At 47.6% G+C, this 16,991-nt stretch overlaps 1 protein-coding gene across 2 annotated transcripts in view; it reads right to left on the bottom strand.

The window, feature by feature from the left end:
* Positions 1 to 396: 396 nt before the first annotated feature.
* AK8 (adenylate kinase 8) overlaps positions 397 to 16,991 on the bottom strand; it is a 163,408-nt gene continuing 146,813 nt past the window's right edge. For both annotated transcript variants that reach the window (XM_010372821.2, XM_030920315.1), the window contains 2 exons: positions 2,270 to 2,350; positions 397 to 747 (listed from right to left, as the gene is read on the bottom strand). In XM_010372821.2, the coding sequence (XP_010371123.2) occupies positions 510 to 747; positions 2,270 to 2,350 (319 nt within the window). In that variant the 3' untranslated portion in view covers positions 397 to 509. The remainder of the gene's footprint in view (positions 748 to 2,269; positions 2,351 to 16,991) is intronic.

The following is a 16,991-nucleotide window of genomic DNA, read 5'->3' as shown; positions in this document are numbered from 1 at the left end:
TGTGATTTACCTGCCTCGGCCTCCCAAAGTGCTGGGATTATAGGCGTGAGCCACCACGCCTGGCCAAGGTGGGTGTTTTAAAAGCTGCGTTTGTTGAGTGCTTCTGGAGCCAGGCACTGTGCTGAGATCTTTATCGGCATCACCACTCCTTATCCCACAGCAACCCTGTGAGGCGGCTATGGTTTCTAGCCTCAAGTTGGTTGTGAGAAGAGAGGCTCTGTGGGTTGGGACTCCAAGGACACACGATGCGTTGGTGCTGGAGCCACCACTTGTCCCAGGTCCGACTCCAGAGACCCGGCCTGTACTCCACTTTACCACCACTGTGGGCTTCACCTGTCCTGTGTCCCCAGACCCCTACATGAGGCCAACTTCCAGCCACCTCACCTTCAGGACGCATGAGACCGTACCTAGTACGCTTTATTGGCTTTTTAGGGAGATTTGCAGAGGTTGGGGGGCTGGAGGCAGGGGATTAACTCTTTCCCTGGGCGGCGCTCCTGGCTCTGAACCCATTAGGGGATTTTCTTGGGCAGGGGATTAATGATGCCGCTCTCGATGTATTCAAAGACGGTGTATGGGTCCTGGTCTCCGTTGACGGTGATGGCTGACCCATACAGCTGCTCCAAGTCGGCCGAGTTCCTGTAGAACAGGTCCACTTTCAGCTTGACCTGCTCTTCAGCATCCTTCGGGTTCTGCAGGAGGCGAGCCTGGATCTCCATGGTGGCAGGTGGCTTGTACATGAGGTGGTACCTGCAAGGGAGGAAGGAAAGCAGGTGACCCATGGCCTGGCCCGGAAGCAGGGGAGAAGGGGACCCTCTTCTCTATTGTGGACCAATTTGGGGTGCCCTGGCCACCACCACCATCGCCAAACATTTGCTACTGTGGACTGCTGTGTGCACACCTTTGACTGATGGGCCCTGGAGCTGCAGAGAGAACCAAGATGTGCTCCCCGCTCAAGGGAGAGGGAGAGAGATCAGTGATAGGAGGACAGAATGCAATCATACATGGGCAAATTCTTTCCTTCCTCCCTCCCTCTCTCCCTCCTTCCTTCCTTCCTTCCTCTCTCCCTCCCTGCTTTCCCTTTCTTTCCTCCCTCCCTTCCTCCCTTTCTCTTCTTCTTCCTTTTCCTTCTCTTTTTTGAGACAGGGTCTCACTCTCTCGCCCAGGCTGGAGTGCAGTGGCACGATCTTGGCTCACCACAACCTCCGCCTCCCAGGCATGAGGTATTTTTAGTAGAGAAGGGGTTGTATTTTTATTTTTGTATTTTTAGTAGAGAAGGGGTTTCACCATGTGGGCCAAGCTGGTCTTGAACTCCTGACCTCAGGTGATCCACCCGCCTTGGCCTCCCAAAGTGCTGGGATTACAGGCGTGAGCCACCATGCCCAGCCTCTTCTTCCTTTTTCCTCCCTTCCATTCCATGTTTATCTGCACTGAGTCCAGCGTTAAATCTGCTGACAGTGCCATGGTAAGCAGGACAGGCACTGGCTCTGTGCCTACGGAGCTCACGGTCAGCTGAGGGAGTGGGACATTACAGCAACTGTGGAGATGGAAGGAAGTGCCACAGCCGTTCACTGTTGGGAGAGACTCCAGGGACAAGGTGACATGAAGGCCACAGTACTTGACATGGGAAAGCTAAAAACTCCCATGACAAATCAGATCTACATTTTAGAAAAATCCCTGCACTTCCTTCTTGCCCCACCCCACCCCACTCCTGCGTCCCTACCAAGAAATGTGACCCTGATTGTCAGGAGAGATGGCAACACCTGCCTCTAAGTGACTGTGGGGTTTTCCATTGCATTTCAACATGAGTGCAGTGCTTGTACTTGGTCAGACTGCAGAATCCAACTCGGAATTTACCTCCTGTAACTATGGGAAGCCTCAAAGGAAACTTGTGCCCGTGGGGATGTGTTTGTACAGCAACCACCGCCGGGATGCATCGTGGTTGGAGGAAAGGCCAGTGAGGAAACACACACAGGTGACGCCCATCCCAGGCTGCTGTTTCACATGCCGAGATTAAGCTGTTGACCCCAGGATAGAGTGGGTGATCACCATTATGTTGCTTTAGACACACATTTTCTGGTTATTCTTCCAGGCAAAGAGGGTCAACAGATATTGCACAGAACAGCCAGTTGGATAAAGTCCATTTTGATAATCGTCCTTCAGTGGTCACCAGTGTTATCCCTGCAATGGTTCCACCATGGCATTGGTCAGGCAGTTGGGTCTGGCCCCTGGCAGCCCCCAGATTGCCAATCGCCAGGAACACAGCACAAACCTCTCCCCAGTGACTGGATCAATTCTTCTCAGAGTCAGCCGCTCCATGATGGAATCAAATGGCACATTCAGGAAAAACACCCTATAAGGAAATAAACCATATTAATAATGGTTTTTATTTCCTGTATTTTATGATGCTTTGACATCCTGGGTCTTGCGAATCCTGGAGAGACTGCTTCTCCCGGGGCTGGCTAACTCCTAGAGCCAGCAAGCAATGCACCTGCAAAACTGCCTTTCATGTACAGCCCAACCACTCCAGAGCCTGTGTCCCCAACCGCTTCCTTCATCTGACTCTCACACCCCAAACCAATATTTTTCCTGCCCTAAATCACCCCAGGGCTGGGTGCCAGGCAACTAGAGACCATCCCTGTAGACCAGAGCCTGCCAAAATTATTCAAACTGCCCAATCCTACACTCACTGTGACTTGTATGCCTTCTGGAACATGCTCTCCCCTCACTCCTGCTGCCTCCTGACCGACCGCGGTGCCTCCCCAGGTGGTCCTGCATGGCGTGGCGTGCCCCCCTTTTCTTGGGAGCTGTGAGTAATAAACTCTTCTTTCAGTGACATTGGCTTCTCTGTATTATCACCTGGTTACCTCTATACATTAGGTTTGGGGTGCAATTAAGACAAGAACAGTCTCGTTGGCCGGGCGCGGTGGCTCAAGCCTGTAATCCCAGCACTTTGGGAGGCCGAGACGGGTGGATCACGAGGTCAGGAGATCGAGACCATCCTGGCTAACACGGTGAAACTCCGTCTCTACTAAAAATACAAAAAAGACTAGCTGGGCGAGGTGGCGGGCGCCTGTAGTCCCAGCTACTTGGGAGGCTGAGGCAGGAGAATGGCGGGAACCCGGGAGGCGGAGCTTGCGGTGAGCTGAGATCTGGCCACTGCACTCCAGCCCGGGCGACAGAGCGAGACTCCGTCTCAAAAAAAAAAAAAAGAAAAGAAAAAAAATACAAGAACAAGCAGATGGTCATGGGGAGCAAACCCCAGGCTGGACTCTCGTCACCCCAGACGAGCATGGGCATCATTTCCCGCATGTGGGTGGAGCCACTGGAGCCACTGCTCAGGGCTCTGGGATACCACACTTGGAGGTCACCAGGGACAGATGCAGGACAGGAGGGCTCCCTGCAAGGATGCCCTCAGCTCCCCTGGTTTAGGGATAGCTCTCAGCCCCCATCACTCCTGGGGGTGGGACTCCCGGGGATGGGGGTCATTGTTTGGGTGAGCTTTAGGGGAACATCTTGTTCTCTAGAGCCACACAGTCTAGCCACAGAGAGGCTAGACTCTCACCTCCACTATGGACTTGCTGTGTGAGCTTGGACCACTGACCCAGCCTCTGTCAGACTCAGTTACCCCAACTATAAAATGGGGCTAATTATAGTTCCCTAGTGTTGAAGATTTAACGAGATAAAGTGTGTGACAAGCTCAGTGCGAGGTCTGCACAGACTCGGTGCCCCAGCGTGGCAGCTGTTGTAATTTAATCACCATTCCTGGATACCCTTCCTGGGAGTTCCGGCTCCCTTGACTGCCCCTGCCCTCCTTGGAGAGGTGGGCTTGGTTGTTCTCAGCTTTCTTGCTTTCTCTTTCTCAAAGGAGCCCTGGACCCAAAGGAGCAGGACACTCCTGCCAATAAGCCCAAATCAGAACCCAGCAGAAGAGATGAAGCTCACTCCTCCTGATTCTCAGACTGGGAGCACCAGGAAATTCATCTCTCAAATGCCTAGTTCCAATGGTTTAATCCCCACCCCCCTTTTTAGAGCAATGGAACACTTACTTTATATAAAACCTTTTTTTTTTTTTTTCTTTTAGAGGCAGGGTCTCACATTGTTGTTCAGGCTGGAGTGCAGTGGTGCAATCACGGCCCACTGCAGCCTTGACCTCCCAGGCTCCACCCATCTGCCCATCTCAGCATCCTGAGTAGCTGGGACTACAGGTGTGCACCACCCGACCGAGACAATTTTTGTATCATTTTTTCAGAGATGGGGGTCTCACTATGTTGCCCAGTTGGTCTCGAACTCCTGGGCTCAAGAAACCTGCCCCCTTCAGCCTCTCAAAGTGCTGGGATTACAGGCGTGAACCACCATATCTGGCCTATGTAAGACCTTAGGAGAGTGGTTCTCCACCAGGGGTGATTTTTGTCCCCCAGAAACCATCTGGAAAAATGTCTGGAGCCATGTTTTGTTTTCCCAGCTGGACAGTGATGCTGGAAAGCACCTTATAATGTACAGGACAGCACCCACCTCAAAGAATGATCTGGCCCCAAATGCCAAGTGCATGGCTGAGGAGCCCTGTGCACGCAGTGTGTGAACGAACACAGTGACAAGAGGTGTGGCTGCTACGGCTGGGAGAGGTGGGGCTGGGGAAGAGACAAGACCCCGAAGTTCCCACCCACAGAGCTAAGCCAGGTCTTCTAGCACTAAACCATCTTGGTTCATTTTTAAAAAATAACTTCTGGAACATTCCACGGCTCACTATTTGCTTGTTTGTCCTTTAATTCCTTTATACATATATTTATCAAGTGCTGGCTGTGTGTCGGACACAGTCGGAAGCTCCAGTATTTACCAGCTCACCGTATGGAATTTAGGTACTACATTGAAGAATCTCCTCCTTGGCCGGGCGCGGTGGCTCAAGCCTGTAATCCCAGCACTTTGGGAGGCCGAGACGGGCGGATCACGAGGTCAGGAGATCGAGACCATCCTGGCGAACACGGTGAAACCCCGTCTCTACTGAAAAAATACAAAAAAACTAGCCAGGCGAGGTGGCGGGCGCCTGTAGTGCCAGCTACTCGGGAGGCTGAGGCAGGAGAATGACGTAAACCCGGGAGGCGGAGCTTGCAGTGAGCTGAGATCCAGCCACTGCACTCCAGCCTGGGCAGCAGAGCGAGACCCTGTCTCAAAAAAAAAAAAAAAAGAATCTCTTCCTTGACGACATTGACAGGGTCCTATGACTGGCATGTGCAGTGTCCCCTGGGGCCAAAGTTGGTGACAACATCAGCGACAACAAAAAAACATCAGTGACAACAAACACTCCGTGTGCACCTAAAGCCTTGTATTCATTTCACTTTCAAGAAAGTAAACTCAGGCCAGAAGCACCTCTACGTGCGGAGAAAACACACACAAATGAGACCTCCCTCCTTCCCTCCTAGCATAATCAAAAGATTAAATCAAAAGATGAATCAAAAGATTAAAATCCCAAATGTGGAAATCCCGAAAGCCAAATTCTGAGCGATTCGTGCGTTTTCAGCAGTGCCCAGGCTAGCTGCATCATGTTAGGCGAGATTATTACCTTGTTATTGTCTTGGAAACTAAATACGGTTTCGAGAGGTGCCTATGGGTGCCAAGTCGACAATACGGTGGGAGATCTTTCAGTTATTTTCAGACTGCCTCCTCCAAGTCAGTGAACAAAAGCAGCCAGTCACTGACATCCTTGGAATTCTCCAGATGTGTTGAGCGGGTTGCCAAGAGGCCACGCTTTGGTAGGTCCAATGGGACACTGGTTTCCATGGGGCCCAGACCAGCCTTTGGGGCACAGGTATCACCTGCTTTGTCCAGAGCAATAAAGCACGTGCTCAGGAAATGCCTGTGAAGGAATGAAGAAACGAACCCACGGTACCCAGGCCTAGCATTCTTTTTAAAGTCTCTGCCCACTGCCTGTTTTTGTATTTTTTTTCATCCCTGCCCCCCCACTCCAAAAAAAAAAAAACCTCATCTAACTGGTAGAACTGAGAGTGATCTAAAATCCTAGAGTTGGGCAGGATCTTAGACATGTAATTCCCAGGGATCAGTTGCTATCAGAATCCCATCAGGAGCCTTTGACAGTGGATGACTATGCTCCTCGCCCAGAACTGCTGAGTCAGTGGCATTGGAGGGGAGCCCAGTGTGGCCCTGGTCACTGGAATCCACTGCCTTGGAAAACACCCAGGCCAGGGATTCTGAGCCAGGCACCCCACGGGTCCTGTGAGCCCCGGAAATTCGATACAAACTGCTGACTACATGGAGAATGTGTGCCCTCCTGGGTGCTGGGTGGGCTCGTCAGATTCTCAAAGGGGTGCTGGTCCTTAAACATCATTATGAATCTGAGTCAAAACCTCATGTTTTACAGGGAGATGAGGGACCTGGCCTCGGCAAAGCCGGGGCTGCCCCTGATCCCGCACGCTGTCCTCACGCTCACTGTTCTCCTTGGCTTGTAGACACCTTTTCATTCTCCTGATTCCCTCTGGGGCACCACCCTGATCCCCTCGCATCCCTGTGGCTTGGCTGAAACTGCCAGGTATGGATCATAATCCTGAAAGACCAATCTCCAATGTCCCAATCCCAAATGCTGAAATCCTGAAAGCTCAAAATCCCTAAAGTCTACATTATAATGTCTAAAATCCTGAAGATCACAATTTCAAAAGACTTAAAATCCCAAATGTGGAAATCCTGAAAGCTGAATTCCGAGTGATTTGTGTCTTTTCAGTGGTGCCCAGGCTAGTTGCACCATCTTGGAAACTAAATATGGTTTCAGGAGGTGCCTATGGGTGCCAAGTTGACAATCGGTGGACTTGCGGACTTAATTTTATGTGTCACCTTGACTGGATGAAGGAGCACCTAGCAATGTGGTAAAGGATTCTTTTGGGCATGTTTGTGCAGGTTTCTCCAGAGGAGACGCCGGTGAGTCTGAGAGGGTGGGTGGGGAGGCCCTGCCCTGCCCTCAGTGTTGGTGGGCCCTGCGTAATCAGCCAGGGCTCCGGAGAGAACCAATACAGAAGGCGAACTGGTCTCTCTCAGGGCTGGACAGGCTGTGCTTCTGCTGCCTTGGACGTCAGAAATTTGATTTCATGGAAGTGCTTATCACAAGGCTGACTGTGTGTGAGCACTGCATATGGACATGGAAAGTTTCAAACTTCCTCAGTAAATGACCAGATGTCCTATTTATGCATCCGCATTTGAGAAGGATAAAGTTTCTTGACAGCTCAGCTCTCTGGATGACTATATATGTGGTGGTGACCCATCTGGGTTTTTGGTCAATCTTGTCAAAAGACTTAGGTTGTGCTGAGGTGGGAGGATCCCTTGAGCCCAGGAGTTCAAGGCCAGCCTAGGCAACATTACGAGACCCTGTATGGTATTTCAGATGACCACAGTTGCAAAGCTGGGTTCCCACAATTACCAACCATAGTAATATGCATCTATACATTTCATTTTTAACCTATTTCTTTATGAAGATGATTCATCTGCTCAAAACTGTAATACCCGTGTGACTGCTCTCAGTGTACCTGAGTGTTTCTGTTTGTGAAACACATTATTATGGCCAATTTTATTGTGTAAAGTGGCCTACAAAGTGCTCTGTGCTGTTTTTAATATCTCAGATAAATCCCCTTTTCAAACTGTAAATAAACATCTTTTAAATAATTAAAAAATGTTTTTTCCAGAATTCTATTTTTGGGATTTCGATCTTTCAGCATTGTGGTTTTCAGAATTTTAGACTTTAGGGATTTCTGACTTTTCAGGATTTTAACATTTGAGATTACGGCATTCAGGATTATGTCTTTCAGGATTATGATCGGTTCCTGAACTAGTTTGCCCCAGGGCTGCAGGGCTGGGCCTGAGGGAGGCCCAGAGGTCACTAATCTGAGTGCTGGCTCCTCCTGGCCACAGGAATTTGTTTAGAATGCAAGGCTGATCCAAGCCAGGTCTATGAGAGGCCACCCCAGGGCTTGCTAGAGAGAAATGAGCTTCATTTCTGCTGAGGCTGCAAAGGCAATGAGGTGGAAGCCCGGGGTTGCCTGGGGCCTGCATCCAAAGAGAGCCTGAGAATGAAGTTCACGCCATGACAGCAGAAGGATGGCGAGACATTGTCTGGGGCCCTGGATCAAGCTGTGCCTGTAGCCAGCCTCAGCACTTCACTGACATGAATATATATATATATCTCTTCTCTTGCCTAAGCTGGGTTTCCTGCAATTGTTACCCAAAGGACACATCATATGTCCAGTTTTTCCAGTGCCACTTGCTTCTAGAAAATGTGTGAACTTAGAACAACTGTGAGTCCCTGAGCACAATCGTGTTCTCCTTCGAGGCCAGCTTCTCCCGTGGCCTTGCTTCTCCCTCTCTCACTTTGCCCCTGCTGTTTGCTGAGCTTTGCTTCTGCCCAGTCGCCAGGAAGCCCCTCACTGGTGCCTGATGAAAACTGCAGCTGCCCGGCTGGGCGTAATCCCAGCCTGTAATCCCAGCACTTTGGGAGGCCGAGGCTGGTGGATCATCTGAGGTCAGGAGTTTGAGACCAGCCTGGCCCATATAGTGAAACCCCGTCTCTACTAAAAATACAAAAAAAATTAGTCGGGCGTGGTGGTGGGCACCCGTAGTCCCAGTTACTCGGGAGGCTGAGGCAGGAGAATTGCTTGAACCTGGGAGGCAGAGGCTACAGTGAGCCAAGATCGCGCCATTGCACTCCAGCCTATGCAACAAGAGCAAAACTCTGTCTCAAAAAGAAAACTACGGCTGCCCCTCCATGAAGCGAGTCCAACTGTTTCCCCAGCAGCCTGGAGGGGCTGGGAGCCATGAAAAGCCACGTCCTCCTTGCACATGTGCTTGATAATGACTTCCATTCACAATGTGCTGCAAAATAACAGCCACCAAAAAAAAAAACAAAAACAAAAAAAAACATGTGAGATCGGGGAGTGTGTAAACACAGGGAGTGAAGGTGTCGCAGCGGCTTTCATCCCTGACGCTGTGAACACGCGGCCCCCCTCGCACCCCCGGTACTGCGAGGCCCAACAGCAACACCAAAACACGGCTGTCACCGCGGCTGGCGGCTGTGGATGCCGACGCCAGTAGAAAGGAAGCAGGTTTGGAAATCCCTGATAACTGAAGCTGCTTCATAAGCAAGCCCCATTTGAAAGATTTTTAACCCAGCGTATCAAGACTGCTTGTCGTCATTCAAGGGAATGGCTTGTGAAAGGCTGGCAAGATCAGACGCACAAGGACACCAAATGGGTGCTTGAAGCACACTGCTGGGGACAGCCTCGCTGCGGAGGGCCCTGCTCCACGCTGGAAGCTTCTGATTATCCTGGCTCATCGCGCCCAATGTGAGGGCCAGGTGGCGGGGTACAGGGGCAGCCCAGGCCACTCTGCTGAGAGCTACTGCCCTGTGCACACCCCCAGCCACTGGTTTTCTATTATCGGCTGTTTATTTCCAGAGCCAGGAAAGGGAGAATGGTGAAAGCAAAGAATACTGAAAACAGGGTGTGCTGGGCAGACCCTCCTGGTGTGGGTGACGGTAGTGGGTGCCTGGATTGGCCAGGGGCGGGCACTCTACCTGCCCCTGGGTTTGCAGAACTTCAGGCTGGTGGATGCTTCAGGAAGGGAGGTGGAAGGTGCCTTGGGAGGTCTCTAATCCCTGCTCCAGGTAGGCACCTGGATCAACTGCCTCAGCACCTCCCTGGAGCTTATTAACGGTGCTGCCCACCCACTGGAGTCCATGTTTAACATCCTCAGTGATGTGTAGGCACATTAAAGTTGGAGAAGGGTCACACTGATCCGTGTTTCCAAGATTGGTCTGGCGTTGAGAATTATCTGGAAGGCTTGCCTAAAATACAGATTGCAGGCCTCCCTTCCCCCAAGAGCTACTGAACCAAAACCTCCAGGGGAGGGGCTGGGAGACCTTTATTTGTAAGTCAGCAGTTCGGGTGATTTTCATGCCCAGGCAGGTATGGGAGCCATGGCTGTAATCCATGGTCTCACCCTTGGCCGCACCCTGAAACCAACAAGAGCTTTGAGCATGCTGAGGCCTGGGCACCACTCCCGGAGATGCTGGTGTAATTGGTCCAGGGTGAGGCCTGAAAATGGGGATTTTTAAAAGCTCCTCACTGGGCATGGTGGCTCATGTCTGTAACCCCAACACTTTGGAAGGCTGACACAGGAGGATCACTTGAGCTCAGAAGTTCAAGACCAACCTGGGCAACACAGTGAGACCCCATCTCTACAAAAAGATTTTTAAAATTAGCCCAGTGTGGTGGTGCACTGATAGTTCCAGCTACTTGGAAGGCTGAGGTGGGAGGGTGGCTTGAGCCCAGGAATGTGAGGCTGCAGTGAGCTACAACCACACCACTGCACTCCAGCCTGGGTGACAGAGCAAGATCCTGTTTAAATAAATAAATAGTTTGGGCACGGTGGCTCACGCCTGTAATCCCAGTAGTTTGGGAGGCTGAGATGGACAGATCGCCTGAGGTCAGGAGTTTGAGACCAGACTGGCCAGCATGGTGAAACCCCATCTCTACTAAAAAATACAAAAATTAGCTAGGCATGGTGGTGTGCGCCTGTAGTCCCAGCTACTCAGGAGACTGAAGCATGAGAATCGCTTGAACCCGAGAGGTGGAGGTTGCAGTGAGTGGAGATCGTGCCACTGCACTCCAGCCTGGGTGACAAAGCAAGACTCTGTCTCTAAATAAGTAAATAAATAAAAGCTCCCTGGGTGGCTGTAGTGTGTAGCCAGGGTTGAGTACCACTGCCCTGATTCAATTTACTTAGTCTACTGGGTCCCAGAGAGCTGAGGGGTTCGTACTCTGTCACTCTGAGCATTGGTGTCAGATATCCAATGACAACTGGGGGCTCCTGACCCACCCTTGCAATGCCCTCTCTAGCCACACTGCCTGAGACTCTGTTTGAAGAACATAGGAAGCTTCCGTCCTCAATGATCTTGAAGCTTATCCTCTGCTTTCATCACTGGAAACTGAGGGTGAAATTTACTCTGGATCCATGGATGGATTTGGCAAGTTGAGAGATATGATGTACAATAACTGACTGCAAATATGATGCCCAGTTCTGCCCAGAGGCAGGGGCCTGACTGTTGGCCTCTTGAGCTTAACCAATAAGCCTCCACTATTGCAAAACCCTACACAAAGCAATATGATATAACCACAGGGAGATACTACTTCACACTCAGTAGAATGACTGTTACACATTAAAAAACGAACCATAAAATAAGTGTTGGCTAGACTGTAGAGCGATTGGAACGCCTGCACATTGCTGGTGGAAATATAGCATGGTGCAGCCTCTGTGGAGAATGGTATGCCGGCTCCTCGAAAAGTTAAACATAGATCCAGCAGTTCCACTTCTGAGGATATAACCAAAAGAACCGAAAGCAGGGACTTGAACAGATATTTGTACCCCAATGTTCTTAGCAGCATGATTCACAACAGCCAAAAGGTGAAAACAACCCAGCTGTTCCTCAACAGACGAATGAACAAAATGTGGTCTATACAGTCATGCATTGCTTAATAGCAGGAATACATTCTGAGAGATGTGTTGTTTCGTGAACATCATGGAGCACACTTACTCATACCTAGTTGATATAGCCTACCACACAACTAGGCTACAGTCCTGTACAGCATGTTACAGTACTGAATACTGTAGGCAATTATAATGCAATGGTAAGTACTTGTGTACCCACACATATTTAAACATAGAAAAGGCACAGTAAAAATACGGTATCAGAATCTTATGGGACCACCATTGTGTGTGTGGTCTGTCATTGACCAAAATGTTGTTATGCAGTGCATGACGTACATACAATGAAATACTATTGTCTTTTTTTTTTTTGAGATGAAGTCTCCCTCTTGTCCCCCAGTCTGGGGTGCAATGGTGCCATCTTGGCTCACTGCAACCTCTGCCTCCCAGGTTCAAGCGATTCTCCTGCCTCAGCCTCCTGAGTAGCTGGGATTACAGGTGCGTACCACCATGCCCAGCTAATTTTTTGTATTTTAAGTAGAGATGGGGTTTCATCATGTTGGCCAGGCTGGTCTCAAACTCCTGACCTCAGGTGATCCGCCTGCCTTGGCCTCCCAAAGTGCTGGGATTACAGGCGTGAGCCATCGCGCCTGGCCAATCAGTCTTAAAAAGGAATAAAATTCTGACACATGCTAAAACCTGGATGAACCTTGAGGACATTATGCCAAGTAAAATAAGACAGACACAAAAGGACAAACATTGTATGACTCAATTTTTTGAGGTCCCTAGGGTAGTCAAATTCATACAGACAGAAAGTAGAATGGGGCTTCCAGGGGCAGGGGGAAGGGGAAATTGGAGTTAGTGTTTTAATGAGTCTAGAGTTTTAGTTTGGGATGATAAAAAAGCTCTGGAGATGAGTGGTGGTGATGTTTGTACAACAATGTGAAGGTATTTAATGCTACTAAACTTACACTTAAAGATGGTCAAAATAGTAAACTTTATGTTATGTATATTTAACACACACACATGCAAACACAAGCAGTTAGTAGACATTATAATGAAGGCAACTGGGGGAGAGAAGTTCTCTGACCTTGAACAAACTTACAATTTAATGAGGTTCTGAATACATGCATGTATACAAATAAACGCATGGACAAAACAATGAACCATATGATAGTATTAATTCTACACAAACTATAATGCAAATGCTACATAAACTCTTTCAGAAAGTAGAGGAGGAAGGAATACTGATATTATTAGTCAGCTTTTCCTTGATACCGAAAACCAGACAAAGACGTTAAAATAAAACTACAGACCAACATCTCTCATAAACACAAATGCAAAAATCCTTAGTAGAATATTAGGAAATTTAATCTAGCATTACATAAAAAGAATAACATGTTACAACTAAGTGGGATTTAGCCTGTGAATGGAAGGCTAACATTCAAAAGTCAATCAATATAATTTACTGTATCATTAGAAGAAAAAGTTTATAATCATCTCAACAGATGTGGAAAAAGATTTGACCAAATTTTACACCAATTCCTGATAAAAACTCTCAGCAAACTAGAAATAGAAGGGAAATTCCTCAACCCAATAAAGGGCATTTACTTAAAAACTATAGTTAAGATCATGCTTAATGCCCAAAGACTAAACACTTTCTCGCTAAAATTGGGAACAAGGCAAGAATGTCCACGCTCACTTCTACTATTCATCATTAAACTGTGAGTCCTGGATTGTACAATAAGACAAGAAAAGGATATAACAAGTATATAAACTGAAAACAAAAATATCCCATTACTGTCTCTATTTATCATCTATTTGTAGGTGACATGATTGTCCAAACAGAAAGTCCCAAATAATTTTCAAAAAAGCTACTAGAATAGCTAAGTTTAGTGAATTTGCAAGATAAAAGATCAATATACAAAAAACAAAAACAAAAACAAAAAAACAAACAAAAAAATGGTCTTTCTAGATACTGGCAATAAACAGAAATTGAAATTTTAAAGTACCATTTATAATAGTACAAAAATAAAATATTTAGGTGTCAATTTAACTAATATTAGGTCTGTGTACTGAAAACTACAAAACACAAATGAAAGAAATCAATAAGACAAATAAATGGTAAGCTATACCATGTTCATGGATGCAGAGACTCAATATTGTAAACTGCCCATCATCCTCTCCTAATAGATCTACAGATTCCATGCAATTTTTTTTTTTTTTTTTTCTGAGGCAGAGTCTCGCCCTGTCGCCTGGGCTGGAGTGCAGTGGCCGGATCTCAGCTCACTGCAAGCTCCGCCTCCCGGGTTTATGCCATTCTCCTGCCTCAGCCTCCCAAGTAGCTGGGACTACAGGTGCCCACCACCTCGCCCAGCTATTTTTTGTATTTTTAGTAGAGACGGGGTTTCACCGTGTTCGCCAGGATGGTCTCGATCTCCTGACCTCGTGATCCGCCCATCTCGGCCTCCCAAAGTGCTGGGATTACAGGCTTGAGCCACCGCTCCCGGCAATTCAATGCAATTTCAATCAAAACATTCCAACATTTTTTTTGTTTGTTTTTGAGAGACAGGGTCTCACTCTGTTACACAGGCTGGAGTGGAGTGGTGCGCAGCGGTAAATCATAACTCACTGCAGCCTCAAATTCCTGGGTTCAAGTGATCCTCCCACCTCAGCCTCCTGAGTAGCTTGGAAGGCATGAGCCACCATGCCCAGACAACAAGTTTTTTTAATATTCTATACAAGTTAATTCTAAAATTTATATGGAAAAAAGGAATTAGAATTATTAAAACAATGTTTACAAAGAAGAGCAAATTGATTTTAAGACTGACTACAAAACTTCAGTAATCAAGACAGTGTGGGGGTATTAGTGAGAAGATAGACGCATAGATCAAAGGAACAGAATACAGAGTACAGAAATAGACTCCAACAAATGTCATCAATTACTTTTCAACAAGGTTTGAAGGCAATTCAATGGAAAAAGAATGGTCTTTTCAACCCAGTGATGCTGGAACAATGGGACATCCACATGCAAATAATAATCTTGACCCACACCTCACAGCATATACAAAATTCAACTCAAAATGGATCACATACCTAAATGTAAAACCTAAAACTTACTAAGCTTATAGAAGAAAATCTTTATGACTTTGGGTTGAAGATTTTCCAAGATATGACACTAAAATGATCTATAAAATAAAGAATTGGTAAGTTAGACTTTATTAAAAACCTAGTAATTAAAAATATCTGCTCTTCAACAGACATTAAGAAAATGAAAGATAAGCCACAGACTGCGAGAAAATATTTGCAAAACACATACCTGACAAAGGATTTGTATCCAGAATATATAAAAATGTGAACTACATGCACAATACTTGACATATACAAGGAGGCACAGACAGAGCCCTTACTACCTTAGTATTTGCAAATGTGACACTCAAACTGGGAAGATCTGGCCTAGAAAAATAGTTTCCTGAAAAAGGCTTAATCTGCCTCCTCCTTCCATGGCAATGACGCTGTTTGGGTTTTCAATGAAGTCTCAGTTTCTGTCACACGGAGCCTCTTCTTGGGGCCGAAACACACATCCAGGGTGCACCCTTCTCAGGCAGGCTGCAGCTGACTCTGGCTGTGGAATCATTGTGGGGTCTCCTCTCAAGGGGAGCTTCGCAGTGACCACCACAGAAGAAGGGACCCAGAGAGAAAGGAGAGCTATCCAGAAGAGTGCAAAATGACACAGTGGATTGCCACTTAGAATGGTCGGCTTATCTTTAATTAAATATGTGCCCGTGACACATCAGAGTGGAGATGTAACATCACCATCGAGCAATGGCAACCTGTGGTGCATTCACGTAACACAGAGCAGGAGTGGCCATTTTGTTTGGATTTGTCAGGACAAGGTCTCTGTGGAGGCTGAAGGGACAGAGAGGCTGCATCTGTGCCTAGGGGCAGCTGTGAGCAACAGGCTGTTAGTGCAAACTGAAATGGAAGATGAGGATGAGCAGAGGATGAGAGGAAGAAAGCAGTGTTGGGAAGAACTGGGCAGAAAGTGCAAGTGAGTCATGCAGAGGCTACCAAGAAACAGAAAACCAAAGTGAGCCACTGTGGGAGGAGTCGGCCTCTGAGTACCCTGGGCGTGGGTGGTCTGAGCACCGGCGCTGGGACAGCCTTGCGGGTGCTGTGTTCTTCGTTCCTGGCATGTGCTAAGTGCTAAATAAATATTTAGCACAAGATTTCCCATTGCTGAATTACTTTTTTTTTTTTTTCTTTTTTGAGACAGAGTCTCGCTCTTTCGCCCAGGCTGGAGCGCAGTGGCGTGATCTTGGCTCACCGCAACCTCCACCTCCTGGGTTCACGCCATTCTCCTGCCTCAGCCTCCCGAGTAGCTGGGACTATAGGCGCCCGCCACCTCGCCCGGCTAATTTTTTGTATTTTTAGTAGAGATTAGGTTTAACCACGTTAACCAGTATAGTCTCGATCTCCTGTCCTCGTGATCTGCCTGCTTTGGGCCTCCCAAAGTGCTGGGATGACAAGTTGGAGCCACCGCGCCCAGTCACAGTATCTTAACATGGGCAGTTTTCACATCCTCAAGTCTATTCTCAATGACTGTTCGACTCTTTTTTTTTTTTTTAATTTAAAAAAGTTTTAAAACCAAGTGCCTCCTTTTCTGTTGGTCAGTACAATTTGATGACAATAAATATGTCCTTTATAGCTCAGGGTAAATTCAAACATTCATAAGAGCACGAATAATACTTTGTTCAGACCACTTGCTTGGTACCCTAACAAAACCATTGTCCATTTCTAGCTAGACTGGGACCGGAGGGACAGTTCAGGGATGTTTCCCTTGGGCAACCTCTCCTTTGAGCCAAGGATAGTTTCCAAAGGAAGTAATCCAGGGGACACGCTTGCTCATTGGTGAACACTATTACAACAAACAACACAGAAGTATGTTCATGACTTTTTTTTTTTTTTTTGAGACAGGGTCTCACTCTGTCCCCCAAGGCTGGAGTGCAGTGGAGCCATTATGGCTGGCTGCAGCCTCTATCTCCAGGGCTCAAGTGATCCTTCCATTTCAGTCCCAAGTAGCTGGGACCACAGGTGTGCACACCACACCCAACTAATTTTTTAATTTTTAATTTTGTAGAGACTCTCCTTATGTTGCCCAGGCTGGTCTTGAATATCCTGGGCTGAAGCGGACCTCCAGCCTCAGCCTCCCAAAGTGCTAGGATTATAGGCATCAGCTACCATGCCTGGCCTGACGTATTGTTAATTTAAAAAATCAGGTTATATATCAGGCAATATATATTACTGCTTGATCCCACTCAAAAAATGTATAGAAAAGAAAAATACTGCAACATTAAGAATGATTATTTCTGGGCCGGGCATGGTGGCTTATACCTGTAATCCCAGCACTTTGGGAGGCCGAGGCAGGGGGATTACCCGAGGTCAGGATTTTGAGACTAGACTGGCCAAGATGGCAAGACCCCATCTCTACTAAAAATATAAAAATTAGGCCGGGT

Source organism: Rhinopithecus roxellana, chromosome 16, assembly GCF_007565055.1.
Source record: "Rhinopithecus roxellana isolate Shanxi Qingling chromosome 16, ASM756505v1, whole genome shotgun sequence".
NCBI lineage: Eukaryota > Metazoa > Chordata > Mammalia > Primates > Cercopithecidae > Rhinopithecus > Rhinopithecus roxellana.
This window is presented reverse-complemented; position numbering and strand designations above follow the sequence as displayed.